Source organism: Python bivittatus, unplaced genomic scaffold (assembly GCF_059951505.1).
Source record: "Python bivittatus isolate LINGU-HERP-01145 unplaced genomic scaffold, Pbiv_v1 ctg000320_np1212, whole genome shotgun sequence".
NCBI classification, from domain to species: Eukaryota; Metazoa; Chordata; class Lepidosauria; order Squamata; family Pythonidae; genus Python; species Python bivittatus.
Window position 1 is genome coordinate 10,750,953 of NW_028277052.1, and position 13,110 is coordinate 10,764,062.

At 40.2% G+C, this 13,110-nt stretch overlaps 1 protein-coding gene across 1 annotated transcript; it reads left to right on the forward strand.

The window, feature by feature from the left end:
• Positions 1-1,576: 1,576 nt before the first annotated feature.
• On the forward strand, positions 1,577-7,990 carry MYL7 (myosin light chain 7). Its single transcript, XM_007420030.4, has 7 exons — positions 1,577-1,701; positions 3,010-3,120; positions 3,876-3,951; positions 5,348-5,452; positions 6,581-6,659; positions 7,242-7,290; positions 7,799-7,990. Exons 1-7 carry the CDS (start codon positions 1,699-1,701, stop codon positions 7,898-7,900), a joined length of 525 nt encoding a protein of 174 aa, XP_007420092.1. The 5' UTR covers positions 1,577-1,698; the 3' UTR covers positions 7,901-7,990.
• Positions 7,991-13,110: the final 5,120 nt, after the last annotated feature.

The window sequence follows — 13,110 nt, forward strand, 5'->3', positions numbered from 1 at the left end:
ATGGAAAGAAAGAGAAGAAGGGGAGAACCAGCAACAAGGTGGATGGACCCAATTACAGCAGTGATGGGTGTACCATTGGAAGATCTGAAGGGCCAGGCTGGAGACAGATCATATACCTGGAGAAAGTATAGCTATGTGGTTGCTAAAAGTTGACCCTAATCATAATCAGTCAAACTCCATAAATTTCTAGCCAGACGTTTTACTGCCCATGATTGAAATAAAGAAATAAAGTCTCCTTTGAGCTGAATTTAACTCCTGGTGACTCTATGGAAACACCCATGTTGTTTGCTAGTCAACAGTAGAGAAGTAGCTTGTCACTATCTTCTTCCAGGATGGTGTTTTGAGTTCCCACCCTAATCTACAGCCCTGTAATGCCCTGCTGATCTCCCAGCCATATGCTAACCAGGTCTGACACCGCTTTACTTTCTCAAGGAGAGACAGGTTTGACTTAGTACTGCCATCTCCTGAAAGATTCATAAGAGGCAAGATTCATAAAAAGAAGATTGACTTGGCAGTGGGTTTGGTGACAGAATAGCATCCTCAGTCATACTGAAAAGGCAATAAGCTCACTTGAGGAGCTCAGTAGGGTCAGTAGACAGTAAAAGCTTATCATCACATCCTGCTTAGAGCAACCCAAAGACATCTTGCCAACCATTTTTAAGGGATGCGTCCTTATGATGTCACCGCTAGAAGCCTGAGGTTGTTTTTAGTGGCTCAACTGTTAAAGTGTTTTCCCTCTTTTCCTGACACAAATCTTATCATACAAACTGTCAGCCATGACTGAATGATGGGGCTGGTGATGACCCCTAGCTTCTAGAAACTTCCCCAACTGGTTGTTGGGCACTGCAGGAGAGACCGGACAGCCTTTTTGTTGTTCCAGCTATTTCTGAGCTAGGAATGTCAGTCCCCTGGAGGACCGGCACTTTCCAAACAGATCTTCCAGGCATTGATGCATCCATGTGAAAAACAAAAAAGTCCTGGAGGACAGGTTGATTTGAGATATTAGGGTGGTGGGTGAAGCAGGAAGGTGTTCCGTTAATCTGTTTGCAAGCTCCCTCCTAAAGGTTGAGTGGGGGTTGTTCCTTTAATTTGTATTATCAATGTCCTGGAAGAGTAATATTTTAAACATTGTTTTTAACAGAAATTTCAGTCTCCTGATTTTAAAGCTTGGAAGGAAGGATAGTCTGTGAGCTCTCTCTCTCTCGTTATGGGCAAAACATCCAAATGAACTATTTTGCCAAGGATTGGTGGGGGTGGGGGTGGGGGGCTAGAACACTGTTTTTCTGCTCTCTGTTGGTCAGCCAGGTGGGAATCTCAGTGGTACAAAGTGAGTGACAATGGGAGTTCTAGCAAATTTGCTTTAAATATTTTCATGGGCAAAAATGGTGGTGAAGTAGGAGTGTACTAAGTTCAACTGTCTGCATATACAGCACCCATTTAGGGGCAGCCAGGAAAGCTGTGTTCAGAAGGGAATGCTCAACTTGGAAGTCCACCTTTTTCCGTCAGTGGAGCCTGCAAAATGCTACTCTCCAGGTCTTATCAATTGTCACGGTGTCAGAGCTAGAAGGCAACCAAGTTTGGCTGTCTCCTGAAACTGAGTTCCTAATTTAGCTCAGTAAGAGATAAGCTCTGGGATATAGGCTGAACTTACCCTCAACCCTGACTGGACTGCCTGTCTTCTTCAGGAGGAAGCCCAAGATGGTGAGTAGGACATATCCATCCTTGCTCTAGCGAATTCCTTGTGGTGGTGAGTTTTGGACGGCTCTGCTGGAAGACAAAACTGGGACCTCTCTCTCTCTCTCAGTGCCACACCAACTTTAAGCTGAGTGTACCTATATACATTTCTTTTTTTTTTTTAGTCCTTAGTGGGGAAAGAGTGAACAAGCAAGCCACTGTTGGGCATTTATGCATGCAAAAAAAAAAAAGGATTAAGCGAAGATGCATGCTCAAATCATGCTGGAAAGATTTCATATCCCAGTGATGGTTGAAAATAGTCTTTGTTATCCAGTCCTTGATGCAACTATTAAAAAAGCAAGGCAAGTGTAGAGAGACAATGGGTAATTATTTGTATCAGGATGAACCAAAATAAAGATTGTTGCATGCTTTAAGGCATACTACATCTGCTTTAACTGCTTCTGGGGAAAATCCTAATTTGTTGAAAGCGATTTCATTTTGGTACTCAGATCTTTACAGTGAAAAGCTCCAGGCCCCTTTCCTTTGATTCAGAATTCAGAGACACCATTAGAAAGAATGGCTACATGGAAGCAAAGAAAGGGCTTTTCTGGGGTTGGTAGGGTTTCTCTCTCTGAAGACCCATCCAGTGAGTTCAGTGAACCTAACAGAGGGTATGGGAACTGAGAATGTCAGAAATGTTATGTACATTGTTTCTCTCATGCTGTACAAAAACTGTAGGAGCCTTGTTCACCTGTTTTGGTTGTCCTATGGAGTGTTTCTTAACGTGTGGTCCTCAAAACCTTAGGAGTCCTCCAAATCAACATTATTTGCCAGATATTGAAGATGTTTGCAAACATTTAAAACAAAGACATTCTTCTCATTATTTTTTTTATTTGTTAAAAAATATAGGACTTTCCCATGAAAAATATTTTGCTTATGCTTATCTCTAATGGGTTTAACATTGTTATGTTTACACGAGTCAATAAATCAATAGTTTATGAAATCATCCATTTTAATTTTTAATATGTTAAATATTGATAAATATAATCCATGCAAACAAAGCTGTTTTGGGGGTGCTGCATAATTTTTAAAAGTGGGAAGGGCTCCTTAGAGCAAAAGGTTTAAGAAACGCTGCTCTGTGGGAATAACAAGATCCCCTTGTTTTTATTAGCTGGGCCCTAGGGCAGCAGAATCCCTGTTGATCTAGCCCAGGGTTTCTCAACCTTGGCAACTTTAAGATGTGTGGACTTCAATTCTGGGAGTTGAAGTCCACACATCTTAAAGTTGCCAAGGTTGAGAAACCCTGATCTAGCCAGATTTTTTTTTTTTTTTCAGGCTAGCAGAAAAGCTGGGACTCGAAGCAAAGCTGCAGCGAAGCGGGCTCAGAGGGGTTCTTCCAATGTTTTTTCAATGTTTGAGCAGTCACAGATCCAGGAGTTCAAGGAGGTGAGCAAGTTCTAGGACCCCATACCTAAGGAATTTATAATCAAAACTGTGTCCAGCTCAGACCCAATGTATGCCTCTTTTCAAAATATTTCTTGCATCATTTTATTCTATTCTGTTTCAATATGATTTCAGCAGCTGCTTTACTGCAATTATGATTATAATTACTATACCTGTTGTTACCTTTAAAGAGGGAATTATTCTTGCAGATTACTTGATCTAGCCAAGGAGGGAGTTCATCAATAATGATGTCAAGTGCCATGGAAATAATCAGATTTTAACCATATAGTGATATCACAAAGCCAGTAAGAGTGAAGGCAATACTTTTTATCCTGAATGGGAAAATGTTTTGCCCTGTTTTATAGCCAGCTCCCTCATTAATATGAACAATAAAGGAGAGGATATAGGACATCTTTCAGGGATACTTAAAAAAAAGAAGTACTTTCCAAGCTTTACTTTTCAGACTGGTATTTACCATTTGCAAAGTTTACCAGTGCAGGCTAGAAAGTAATACTCAGAAGATATTGCATGCAAATGAGGACAGAAGCGAAAATAACACTTGCAGCTTCTGTAAAACAGCCAAGGATTTCTAAGCTCTTAAAGTAGCACAATGACAGGAGAGAAAACAGCCAAGCTGAAGAATGTAATTCCTGAGAATGGAAAGCAGGGGACGTATTGTATGAGCCTACACATTTTTTTTATAGTGACATTAAATAATTATACCCGAGGAATCTGACTGAGATTACTTATTCCCCAAGGCATTCAGTTGCATTGACCAGAATCGAGATGGAATTATCAGCAAATCTGATTTGAAGGAGACATACTGTCAACTTGGTGAGCGACTTTACTCTGGTTATGAAGCTATGGTCTGAGCAAGCTCAGGAATTTTTTCTTTACTAAAGATCTAGCAGATAGGAATGAAAACAATCCGACACTGTTATGGGACTGCCAGATTTCTAGCATATATCATAAGTTTCTGATCTTTTCCAAACTTGGAAACTGTATCGAATCAAATAGTATGTTTCATCTACTTCTTAATTCGTGGATGCAACCAGGACATTGTGTAGTGAATCCATGGTATGGATAGTAATACATAAAGAGTTATAATAGTAAGGCCCTGGAACAGTGGAAGATAAATTATACCAGCTAGACTATTCATCTAATTTGTTCAATACTGCTTACACTGACCAGGAACATCTTTGCAGGTCTCAGGCAAACAGAAACATTTCTCATCTCTTCTTTTTCAGATATTACCCACCCTCTTGTTCTTCCCATGCTAGAGATGATAGGGACTTTTTTGTTTCAAAAAAGACTTTTTTGTTTCAAAAAAGAGAGCATTAAGTTCTGCTCCTCTCTGCTCTTCATTCCTTCTTTTGCAGAGATCAAGGTGACGCTTCCCTAGACCAAAATGCAAAAATTGCAGTGGTCTTTCAAGTGGAAGTATGCTGGAGGAGGGAGATGAGGAAAGGTGGAATTTGCTTATCTGGAGAACTAGTAGTGGTTGTGTTATTTTTGGAACTCTAAGCACTTGTTGTCAATTCTGGATGGTGTTACTGTTAATAAACAGTTCATTACTTTTAAAAGGGAGGAGTGAACTTTCCCTTTTTTATTATGTATGCAATGGCTGATATACTGTCCCTTAATTTGACATTGGAAGACCCATCAGAGGGCAGTCTTCTGTTTGAAGGCATTCTTTCTTTAGAGGAGAGGCACAAAATCTGAAGGTCCTAAGACTGGATCTGCCCCCTAAATTTTAGGGTGCAAGACCCTGAGATGTCTAAGTATTGCTTATAAAATTATAATTTTTAATGTACAGAAGAAAAAGATGACTAAACATATGACTGAAACATTGTCACATGTTGTATATGAATTGTTCGCTGGCTTGACTTGGTATTGTCTTGTCCTGAAGGCCATGATGTTTAAGGGAAAATATATATTCAAATGATGTCCTCTCTGAAAGGGTGGCTTTTGGAAGTCTGTTGATAAGTTGAGATATTACCAAAATCCCCCATATCTGAAATTCTCCCCATATGTTGGGAGTCTGAATCATTTCCTCATGGTATAAAAGTGAAACCAAAGCATTAAGGAATTGTGCTTTGTTCTGTCCAAATATTCCACACCTACTCCACTCTAGAAGTGGTTTTGGACTCACCATTGGAGAAAGCAAACAATAGAAAGTGATGTGCCCAGCTAGGAATGAAGTTGACTGGGATCTGTTTTCTCTCTACAGGGAAAATGAATGTGAAGGATGAAGAGCTGGAACAGATGCTGAAGGAAGGGAAAGGACCAATTAACTTCACTGTCTTCTTAACACTCTTTGGGGAGAAACTGAATGGTAAATTAGCATTATCACAGCCTTGGAATGTGTTCAATAATCAAGATTAGGCTCAATATTTGCCTTGTGTTCTGACACTCCCAAATTTCCATTTTTTCTTAGAACTTTCACTTCTTCTGTCCTTTCTCTCCCAAGACAAGGGGGAAGATCTTCCCCACACAGAGATTCACTCTTTGGAGAGCTATAGCTCTCTGGCAGAGAACACAGTTATGCATGCAGAAAATCCCAGGCTTTATCTAACATATCTCCAGGAAAAAAAATGATTTGAAATCCTAGAGAGGTTCAGTCAGAGGCTGAATTTGCCCCATGTACTTATCCAGGTTTAATGAAAATTTAGCAGATGCATTCACACCACATGCTAAGTTTGGTTAGTTTTAATCTGAAGGAAACATGGGACAAAAATCTGCAAAATAAATAAATAATGAAACTTGGTTAAGTGCATCTTTATTTACTGATAGATGAATATGTTGCACAAAACCAGCCTGTTTCAGTGACTTTTAATTCAATGTATGGTGCAAACCCAGAAAATGGATTAATTCAGTAACCAGGTGTAATGGTATGTTGGAAAGACCTTGGGAGATGGGGTGAAGCAGATGCTGCCCTCTTTGTGAATACTCCATAGCAGACAGTGCTCACATGCAGTCACTCATGCAGATGGAAACTAAAGCTTTTGCTACCTCGGGACACAGCATGCTTGCTGCCAGAGAGCTGCATATAGAACTCACCCCGTCTCCCAAGGTCTTTCCCACATACCGTTACACAGGTTAAGTAACGATTCACATTCCTGGGGATGTGGGATGGCCAGCAGTGTCCCAGAGCCTTGGATGCAGCTTCCAGAAACCTCCCAGAAGCAGTTTCAATGTGATAGAAGAGAATTATTAAATACATGACACTGAACATATTGACTGTATTTATTCAGTTTAAATAATATGAACTCAAATTTAGCTTTATGTTACCAATTTTTTAGAATGTAGCTTCTGGCATGACACTCATTGGCCAAGCGTGCCCTCCAATCTGGAAAACGTTGTGCACGTTCCTGGTTTAAGCAATATTGAGAGTCACCAACATCCAGTGGGGAACTCAGAAAGGCAGTTTTCTCTGTTCCTAAGCAACCTGCATCTTCTGTAGGTACTGATCCAGAGGAATCCATCCTAGCTGCCTTCAAACTCTTTGATCCTAATGGAACTGGCTATGTCAACAAAGATGAGTAAGTTCAAGGACTCTTTGTGTGCATGCACCTTCTAAACAGTGCTGACTCCTGGAGACTGCCTGGAAAAGACCCTGCAGTTTTCTTGGCAAGAAAGTGGTTTGCATGGCCTCCTTCCTAGGGTTGAGAGGGAGGGACTGGCCCAAGGTCACCCAGCTGGCTTTGTGCCTAAGGTGGGACTAGCCTGGTATCTTAATCTCAGCCTCCCAGTTTCTAGACTGGTACCTTAACTATTACACCAAACTGGCGCTCAAGTTTATTTATTTATTTATATTTATATTTCAAATTTAGATACTGCCCATCTCACAAACAAGTGACTCTGGGCAGTTCACAATAAAACAGGAATAAATATTAAAATACAATAAAAACAATATAAAATACAATAAAAATAGAATTAAAAACCAAACACATATGTAAATAATATCTTCCAAGAACTTCCAAGTTCTTGAACTTCCAAGTTCAAGAACTACTGTCAACTTATTGTTTTTTTCCATTATCCCAGGAGGCCTTCTATCCAATAACAAAAACCAGAGATCTGGGCAATGTGTTTAACAGCACTGACTTTTAAAATTTGCTTTCCAGGTTTAAACAACTCCTGATAACTCAAGCAGACAAGTTTTCTGTTGAGGAGGTAAGATAATCCTTCTGTCAAAATCCTCGCTTGGCAAGAACATTTTTCTCACAAGAGCACCAAAGCTAGGAGATACCTTTCTCCCCACATATTAATTGATCTGTGTTTGAAACTGATAGGATTTGGTTCAGAACGGTGATCCTTCACAATACGTGACTGTTCAGACGCAACATGTGGAATTTTTAATTTCAGTTTTCAAATCCTGAGGTGCTGTCATTTAATCATTACATTAGATCTATTTAATATAACTATTTTCTTTTCTTTTTTTAATCACCTCACCAAATTTTGGAAGTTTGCTGCTGACTTTTGATAGCTCTATCTTGGTGTTCTCAGGAGCTATAACAAAGGCTGAGGACCCCTGTATGGCCAATGGGTTGTCCACCATTGATCAGGATGTAGGGCTTTGATGGAGAGAGGAATCCCCGGAGATCTTATTGCAAGGCCTTCAAAGGTTGATTGACTGTGATTTCCCATACTTACTCTGGCCTCTGCATTTCTTCCTATCTAGGTAGAGCAAATGTTTTCTCTTGCCCCCATGGATGTGGCTGGAAACATTGACTACAAATCTTTGTGTTACATTATCACACATGGAGATGAGAAAGAAGACTGAAGACCTATAGGCCAAGGACTGGGGCAACTCCCATTGATGCAGAAGTACTTCTACTTTGTTAAAGATTACAATAAACAACTTCATGAAAAACAGTGAGAACTTGGCTATGACAGGTGGGAGAAAAAGATGATAAGTAAGGAGTAGGATAGAATGTACCTCTGTGGGTTTGGGTGGTGGCTAAAGATTATGGATGATGTAATACAGCCCATTTGGTGGGCACCAGGTTGGGGAGAAAGACATGGTTGCAGCTTGCTGACTTGCTAAGCAAGTCTTGGTCTTGTCAGTGCCTGGATGGAAGAGAGACACCAGGGAATCCCCACTGAGTTCCATAAAGATTATCTAGTGATTACAGGATACAGGATTGTCCTGGGTTTGATAGAGTTACTGATATGAAATATTCAGAAATGGAGTCCTTAAATGAGGGTTGGGCAACTTTTCATTCCTAATAACTAAGCATTTTTTCTCCAGTGAAGACAGTCCTCCAGCACCATGATGTCATTGCCATTGCCATTATGTTCTCAGAGTGAAGGAGGCTTAGTGAATGGATGGGGCTCAGTGAAAACTGGGAGAAGTAAAAATAAAAGCTGGAAAGCCCATAAATCTAAAAAAAACACCATCTCCAATGAAAAGGGCAGTTTGCCATTGACCACTAGTGGTGGTCTGCATCAGGGATTCTAGAAGGGGATGCAAATAGACCCACAAACTGGGAGGGTGCCCATTCATGTTCTCATTCAAGCACTATTGGCACCTGAAAGCTTGCAGAAAAGGTTTTCAGGACTTATCTCTTTTGCACATTTTTCACACAGCCTTTAGATCTGGATTCTAGAATTTCCCAAAGAGAAGATTTCACCAAGCGTGTTTCAGATTTGTGAGTCTGATGTTCCTAGACCAGGAACTTGTCTAGTTCTGTCTTTTTCTTGTTGCGCTCAAGGTGACATTAAAATCAGTGAATGAGACAGGCTGACCATAGCATTTTATTCAATGTCTCTAAGACTGAAATTTGTTTTACAGTGCAACAGACAGCAAGCTTCTCAAAGGAACTATTCTGTTCTCCTTGCTGATCTTCAATTTCTAATAATATCTTATAAATTTCTGCAGTGCAGAAGTAGAAGAATAAGCCAGATCCGGGATAGAAAAATTTGAAAAAGCATAGCAAGTTTCAAATTATGATGCTTCCATCTGCTTCATAACTGAAATCTCACAGGGGCTCCAGATAAAGTTGGCCTTTGCTTGTAACTTTCCTGTGTTGTCCCATAATTTCTTCCTTCTTGTGGTTGAAAGCCAATTAAGAGCTGTGGCAAGCTATTTGCCCTATCAAAAGGGCCAGCCTTGGGCATGTACCAGCCTAGGACCACGCAAAATGTGGATTCCTCACTTTAATATGGACAGAAATCCTTCTTCAGCTTTGCAATGAGTCAGGTAACGGGCTAGTTCCAACTCCATCTTGGGATGCTCAGAAGAAATGGTGATGAAGTGCCTAATGATATGGCCAGTCCTGTCTTCTGATTTGGTTTATCTGGGCACATCCCAAGAAAACATTGCCTACCTTTAGGAGCCCATGTTTAACTTGAAAATAACTGCTGCCACATGGCCACTGGTTTACACCCCCCCCCCAAAAAAATCTTGAATAGATTTGGTGTGGAAGGAGAATAAACTCATGCTCCACCTTCTGGTCTTAAAACTATGATGGGCACTGGGGGAGAAGGACTGAAGACAATTATGATCATAATTATTTATATTTCTAATTTGCCCAATAACCTATGAGTAGGGTGATGGAAAAATAATGAAATAAAGCTGCAAACTCTTGCTCCCCCCCCCCCCAAACTTGCATAGGTAAAATAGGACCTCACCCAAGAACAATCATGTTTCCACTGTCAAGAAAAGCCCTTTTAATCCTACCACAGGAAAAACAGGGAGAAAGCTCTCACCTGTCCGGCCTAAAGGTTTGTCTAGGGGGGAGCCCCAATGAGGATGCTTTGTTAACAAGGTGAGAGATGGCAGGCATTCCCCGTAATCAAACATGGGCACCCGGTTATCTCAAAATTCCACTTCTTGTTAGCAACAGAATCCTTAGCCTGCTGTCTTTCACAGAGGTGGGACTTTTGTTTTACAATAGAAAAACACTTTTCCCCTGTTTAACACCTATCTCTCTTCCTCAAAAAACTTGCCCGCAAATCAGATCCCTCAGATTCCCCACCACCACCAAGTGCATAAGAATCTCTGCCTTTCTATTGTTCGGGCCCCTCTTTCTTGAAAGCAGGCACCCAACGATCATGGCAATAAACATGGTTCTCCTCAGTGTTGCACTCCTTTCTTCAGCAAAAATTCCACGATAGGAGCTTTCTAGGGATGTGATACAAACAGTTCCATCCCCTTGAGCTGTCACATAGGATCTGGCCCCATCCCTTGAGCGATGTGTATCTGTAGGGGGGGAACAAGGGGGAAGCAAATGACTAAACAGGCATCACAAGGTTGCAATGGAAACTCTGCTCCTTTCGTACTTGCACTGTGACGTCATGATGCCCGTTGTGCCAGTTTACACAACACTACCCCTCTTCATTGTGGGAAAACCAAAGTTGAATCTGAAGGGGCCTATAATATGTTCCCAGCTGGTCCAGCAAACCGTCTTGGTTTCCAGGATTGTTTACTGAGTTATGCAGACTTTTCCTATTCTGGCAGATCAGGAGAGAAGGTTCAAAAGCTGAGGGGATGCAGCAGAAGTGGAAGCAAAATAGCAGAGGTGAGGGAGGAAAGATTGAAAGCCATTTCACCAAGTGCCTTCCATATTTTCCAGCTCTGTAGAAAAAATGGTACATAATTCAATTATGGAATTTGCTTTCACAAAATGCAAAGATGGTTATTCGTTCAGCTAGCTTTAAAAGGAATGTAGATAAATCCATGGAGGATAAGGCCATCAGGGACTATTAGCCATGCTAGTTATAGTTTACTTCCAGGATCAGAGGATGGTACTGGGGCAATAGCACAGGATGAGCTTACTGTCCATATGTCCTACTTGTGGGCTTCCTTGGGATCTTTGGGTGGATCCAGTCCACCTTGGAATATTTGGCAGCATAAGATATCTCTTTTCAGCCACCTAGTAGTAATCCAGATTCCTGCAGCCCAGATATGGGGCTCCTAGCATAACAAATAACTGAATGCATGACTCAGGCTCTAAACATCGTACACGAATGTACAATGGTAACTCAAATTATCAACAAGTGGGATGGAAGCAGGGCTGCAGACTGCTTTGGAGTGGATTGTACAATCAAGACAGGACCTTCACATAAACACCTCATAAGTATACTTAAAGACGGAGCATGCATCTCAACCATGAGCATGTAACTCAAACTCTTCTTTTCTGGGGGCTAAGAAATATGGAAACCATTTCCTTTCCATCAGGGTAAATTAGACAGCAAAAGATTTATTTGGCTTTTATTACTAAGGCTGTTTATCTTGAAGAAGCATAAATACCATATTCCTTGTTACTTATCTTTTGATTTAGATAAAAGATGAACAAGGTCATTGTCATTCAGCTGTCCAACAGGGTGGTCTTTTAAAGCGATCTCTAAAAGATGGTCTGGGTGGTCTTATAGAGCAGGGTCTAAAATCACATGGAACCATACACATGGTGTTACAAAGAATTTTAAAGACTAATATTCAATTGAAACCAGAACTTTTCTTGCTGGCACTAATGGACAGACAATTAGAAAAGATTTATGGACAATTGTTTTGTACATGGTAACTGCAGTGAGATTATTATACACACAAAGATGGAAAGAGTCTGAAATACCCACAGTGGAGGAATGGTTGGTGAAGATGACAGAATTTGCAGAAATGGTAAAATTGACTTGTTTGATTAGGGAAAAGACAGTGACTACATTTGTCAGTGACTGCAAACCACTTGTGGACTTTTTGCTGAAAATGGAAAAAAATGAACTCGCAATTTATGGGTATGATGGTTAGAAAGGATAAAATATGGAAAGAAGAGAGTCATGATGTAACCTTGCAGAGAGAGGATATAAATGCATTTATAACTGCTGTAAAGAAGATCTGAAGCCACTTCTTTATATCTTTTTTCCTTTTTTTTGTCTTTTTTCTTTCTTTTCTGTTTACTTATCACTTTTCTTTTCCTTTACTTTCATTTTTCTTTGAATTTGTATTGTTTTACCTTGTAAAACACTTCTTTAATAAAAAATAATTTTAAAAAGCACATGGAACCTGCCTGGTCCAATTACAGGTTCAGAAAACTAGAACATTTGTTTAAAGGGGCAGGTCAGGAGTTCAGTTTTTGTCTTCTTCTGCTTTGAAAACTTCACCGTTCTTTGTAGAGGTATTACAAAGGGTAAAGTTTGAGAAGACAGTTTGTAGCATACATGTGGTTTAAGTAACCATATACTGTTCCAAAAATGCATCAGAAACCAAATATTCAGGCTGCAGAAAAGAGCTAACCTAATCAATAGCCTGGTGTGATTGTTTCCTCTTTGCTCTTGCCCTCAACGATGATGTGCTTGGTGTTATTCTGTGCCTCATCCTGTACTCTAAACTTTGGTCTCGCTTTCAGCTGTCCAAATTGAGTGCAACAGAGCTTTTCAAATATTGTTTCTGGGAAACCAGTATTTTGATTCAGTTTCTCTGGAAGGCCAAATTAGAGGTGATGATAATAGTGTAAATAAAATTAACAGAGATGCGATTTGTTATATAAATATAAATAGCACTCACAAGGAAACCAGAGCAAGCTCAGAACGGAGTGGAGGGGATGAGAGAATTTAACTCTTTCCAACTCCCCATGCTGGCTGGGGAATTCTGGGAGTTGAAGTCCACCCATCTTAAAGTTGCTAAGGTTGAGGGACCCTGCTTTAAAGGGAATGCAAATCATTTGCTTAACTGAATGGAAGACAGCCCTAAAGTTAAGATGCACACCCTAAGAAGAGGAAGGAGGAGGAGAAAAGGTTAGAATTAAAAATCCACATGCTTCTTTTACCATATTCCTAATGAATTTAAGACCCCTTAAATATTTTAAAGGTAAATACTGTATTCAATCTAATTTTCTTTTCAAAGTACATAGCATATCCAGTTGGAAGAGGTAGGGTTTTTATACCAGACTATGGCAGCAAGAGAAACAGAATCAACAGACTTGGGTGGTCTCTGACAGAGATCATATCTATCAATATCTTTTAAATGGAAAAGGAGCAAAATAAAAAAATCACTCT

Coding starts and splice junctions, on each gene's coding strand:
- MYL7 (XM_007420030.4), top strand. Junction 3,952..5,347: donor GGAGACATACTGTCAACTTG/GTGAGCGACTTT, acceptor TTCTCTCTACAG/GGAAAATGAATGTGAAGGAT. Junction 5,453..6,580: donor CTTTGGGGAGAAACTGAATG/GTAAATTAGCAT, acceptor CATCTTCTGTAG/GTACTGATCCAGAGGAATCC.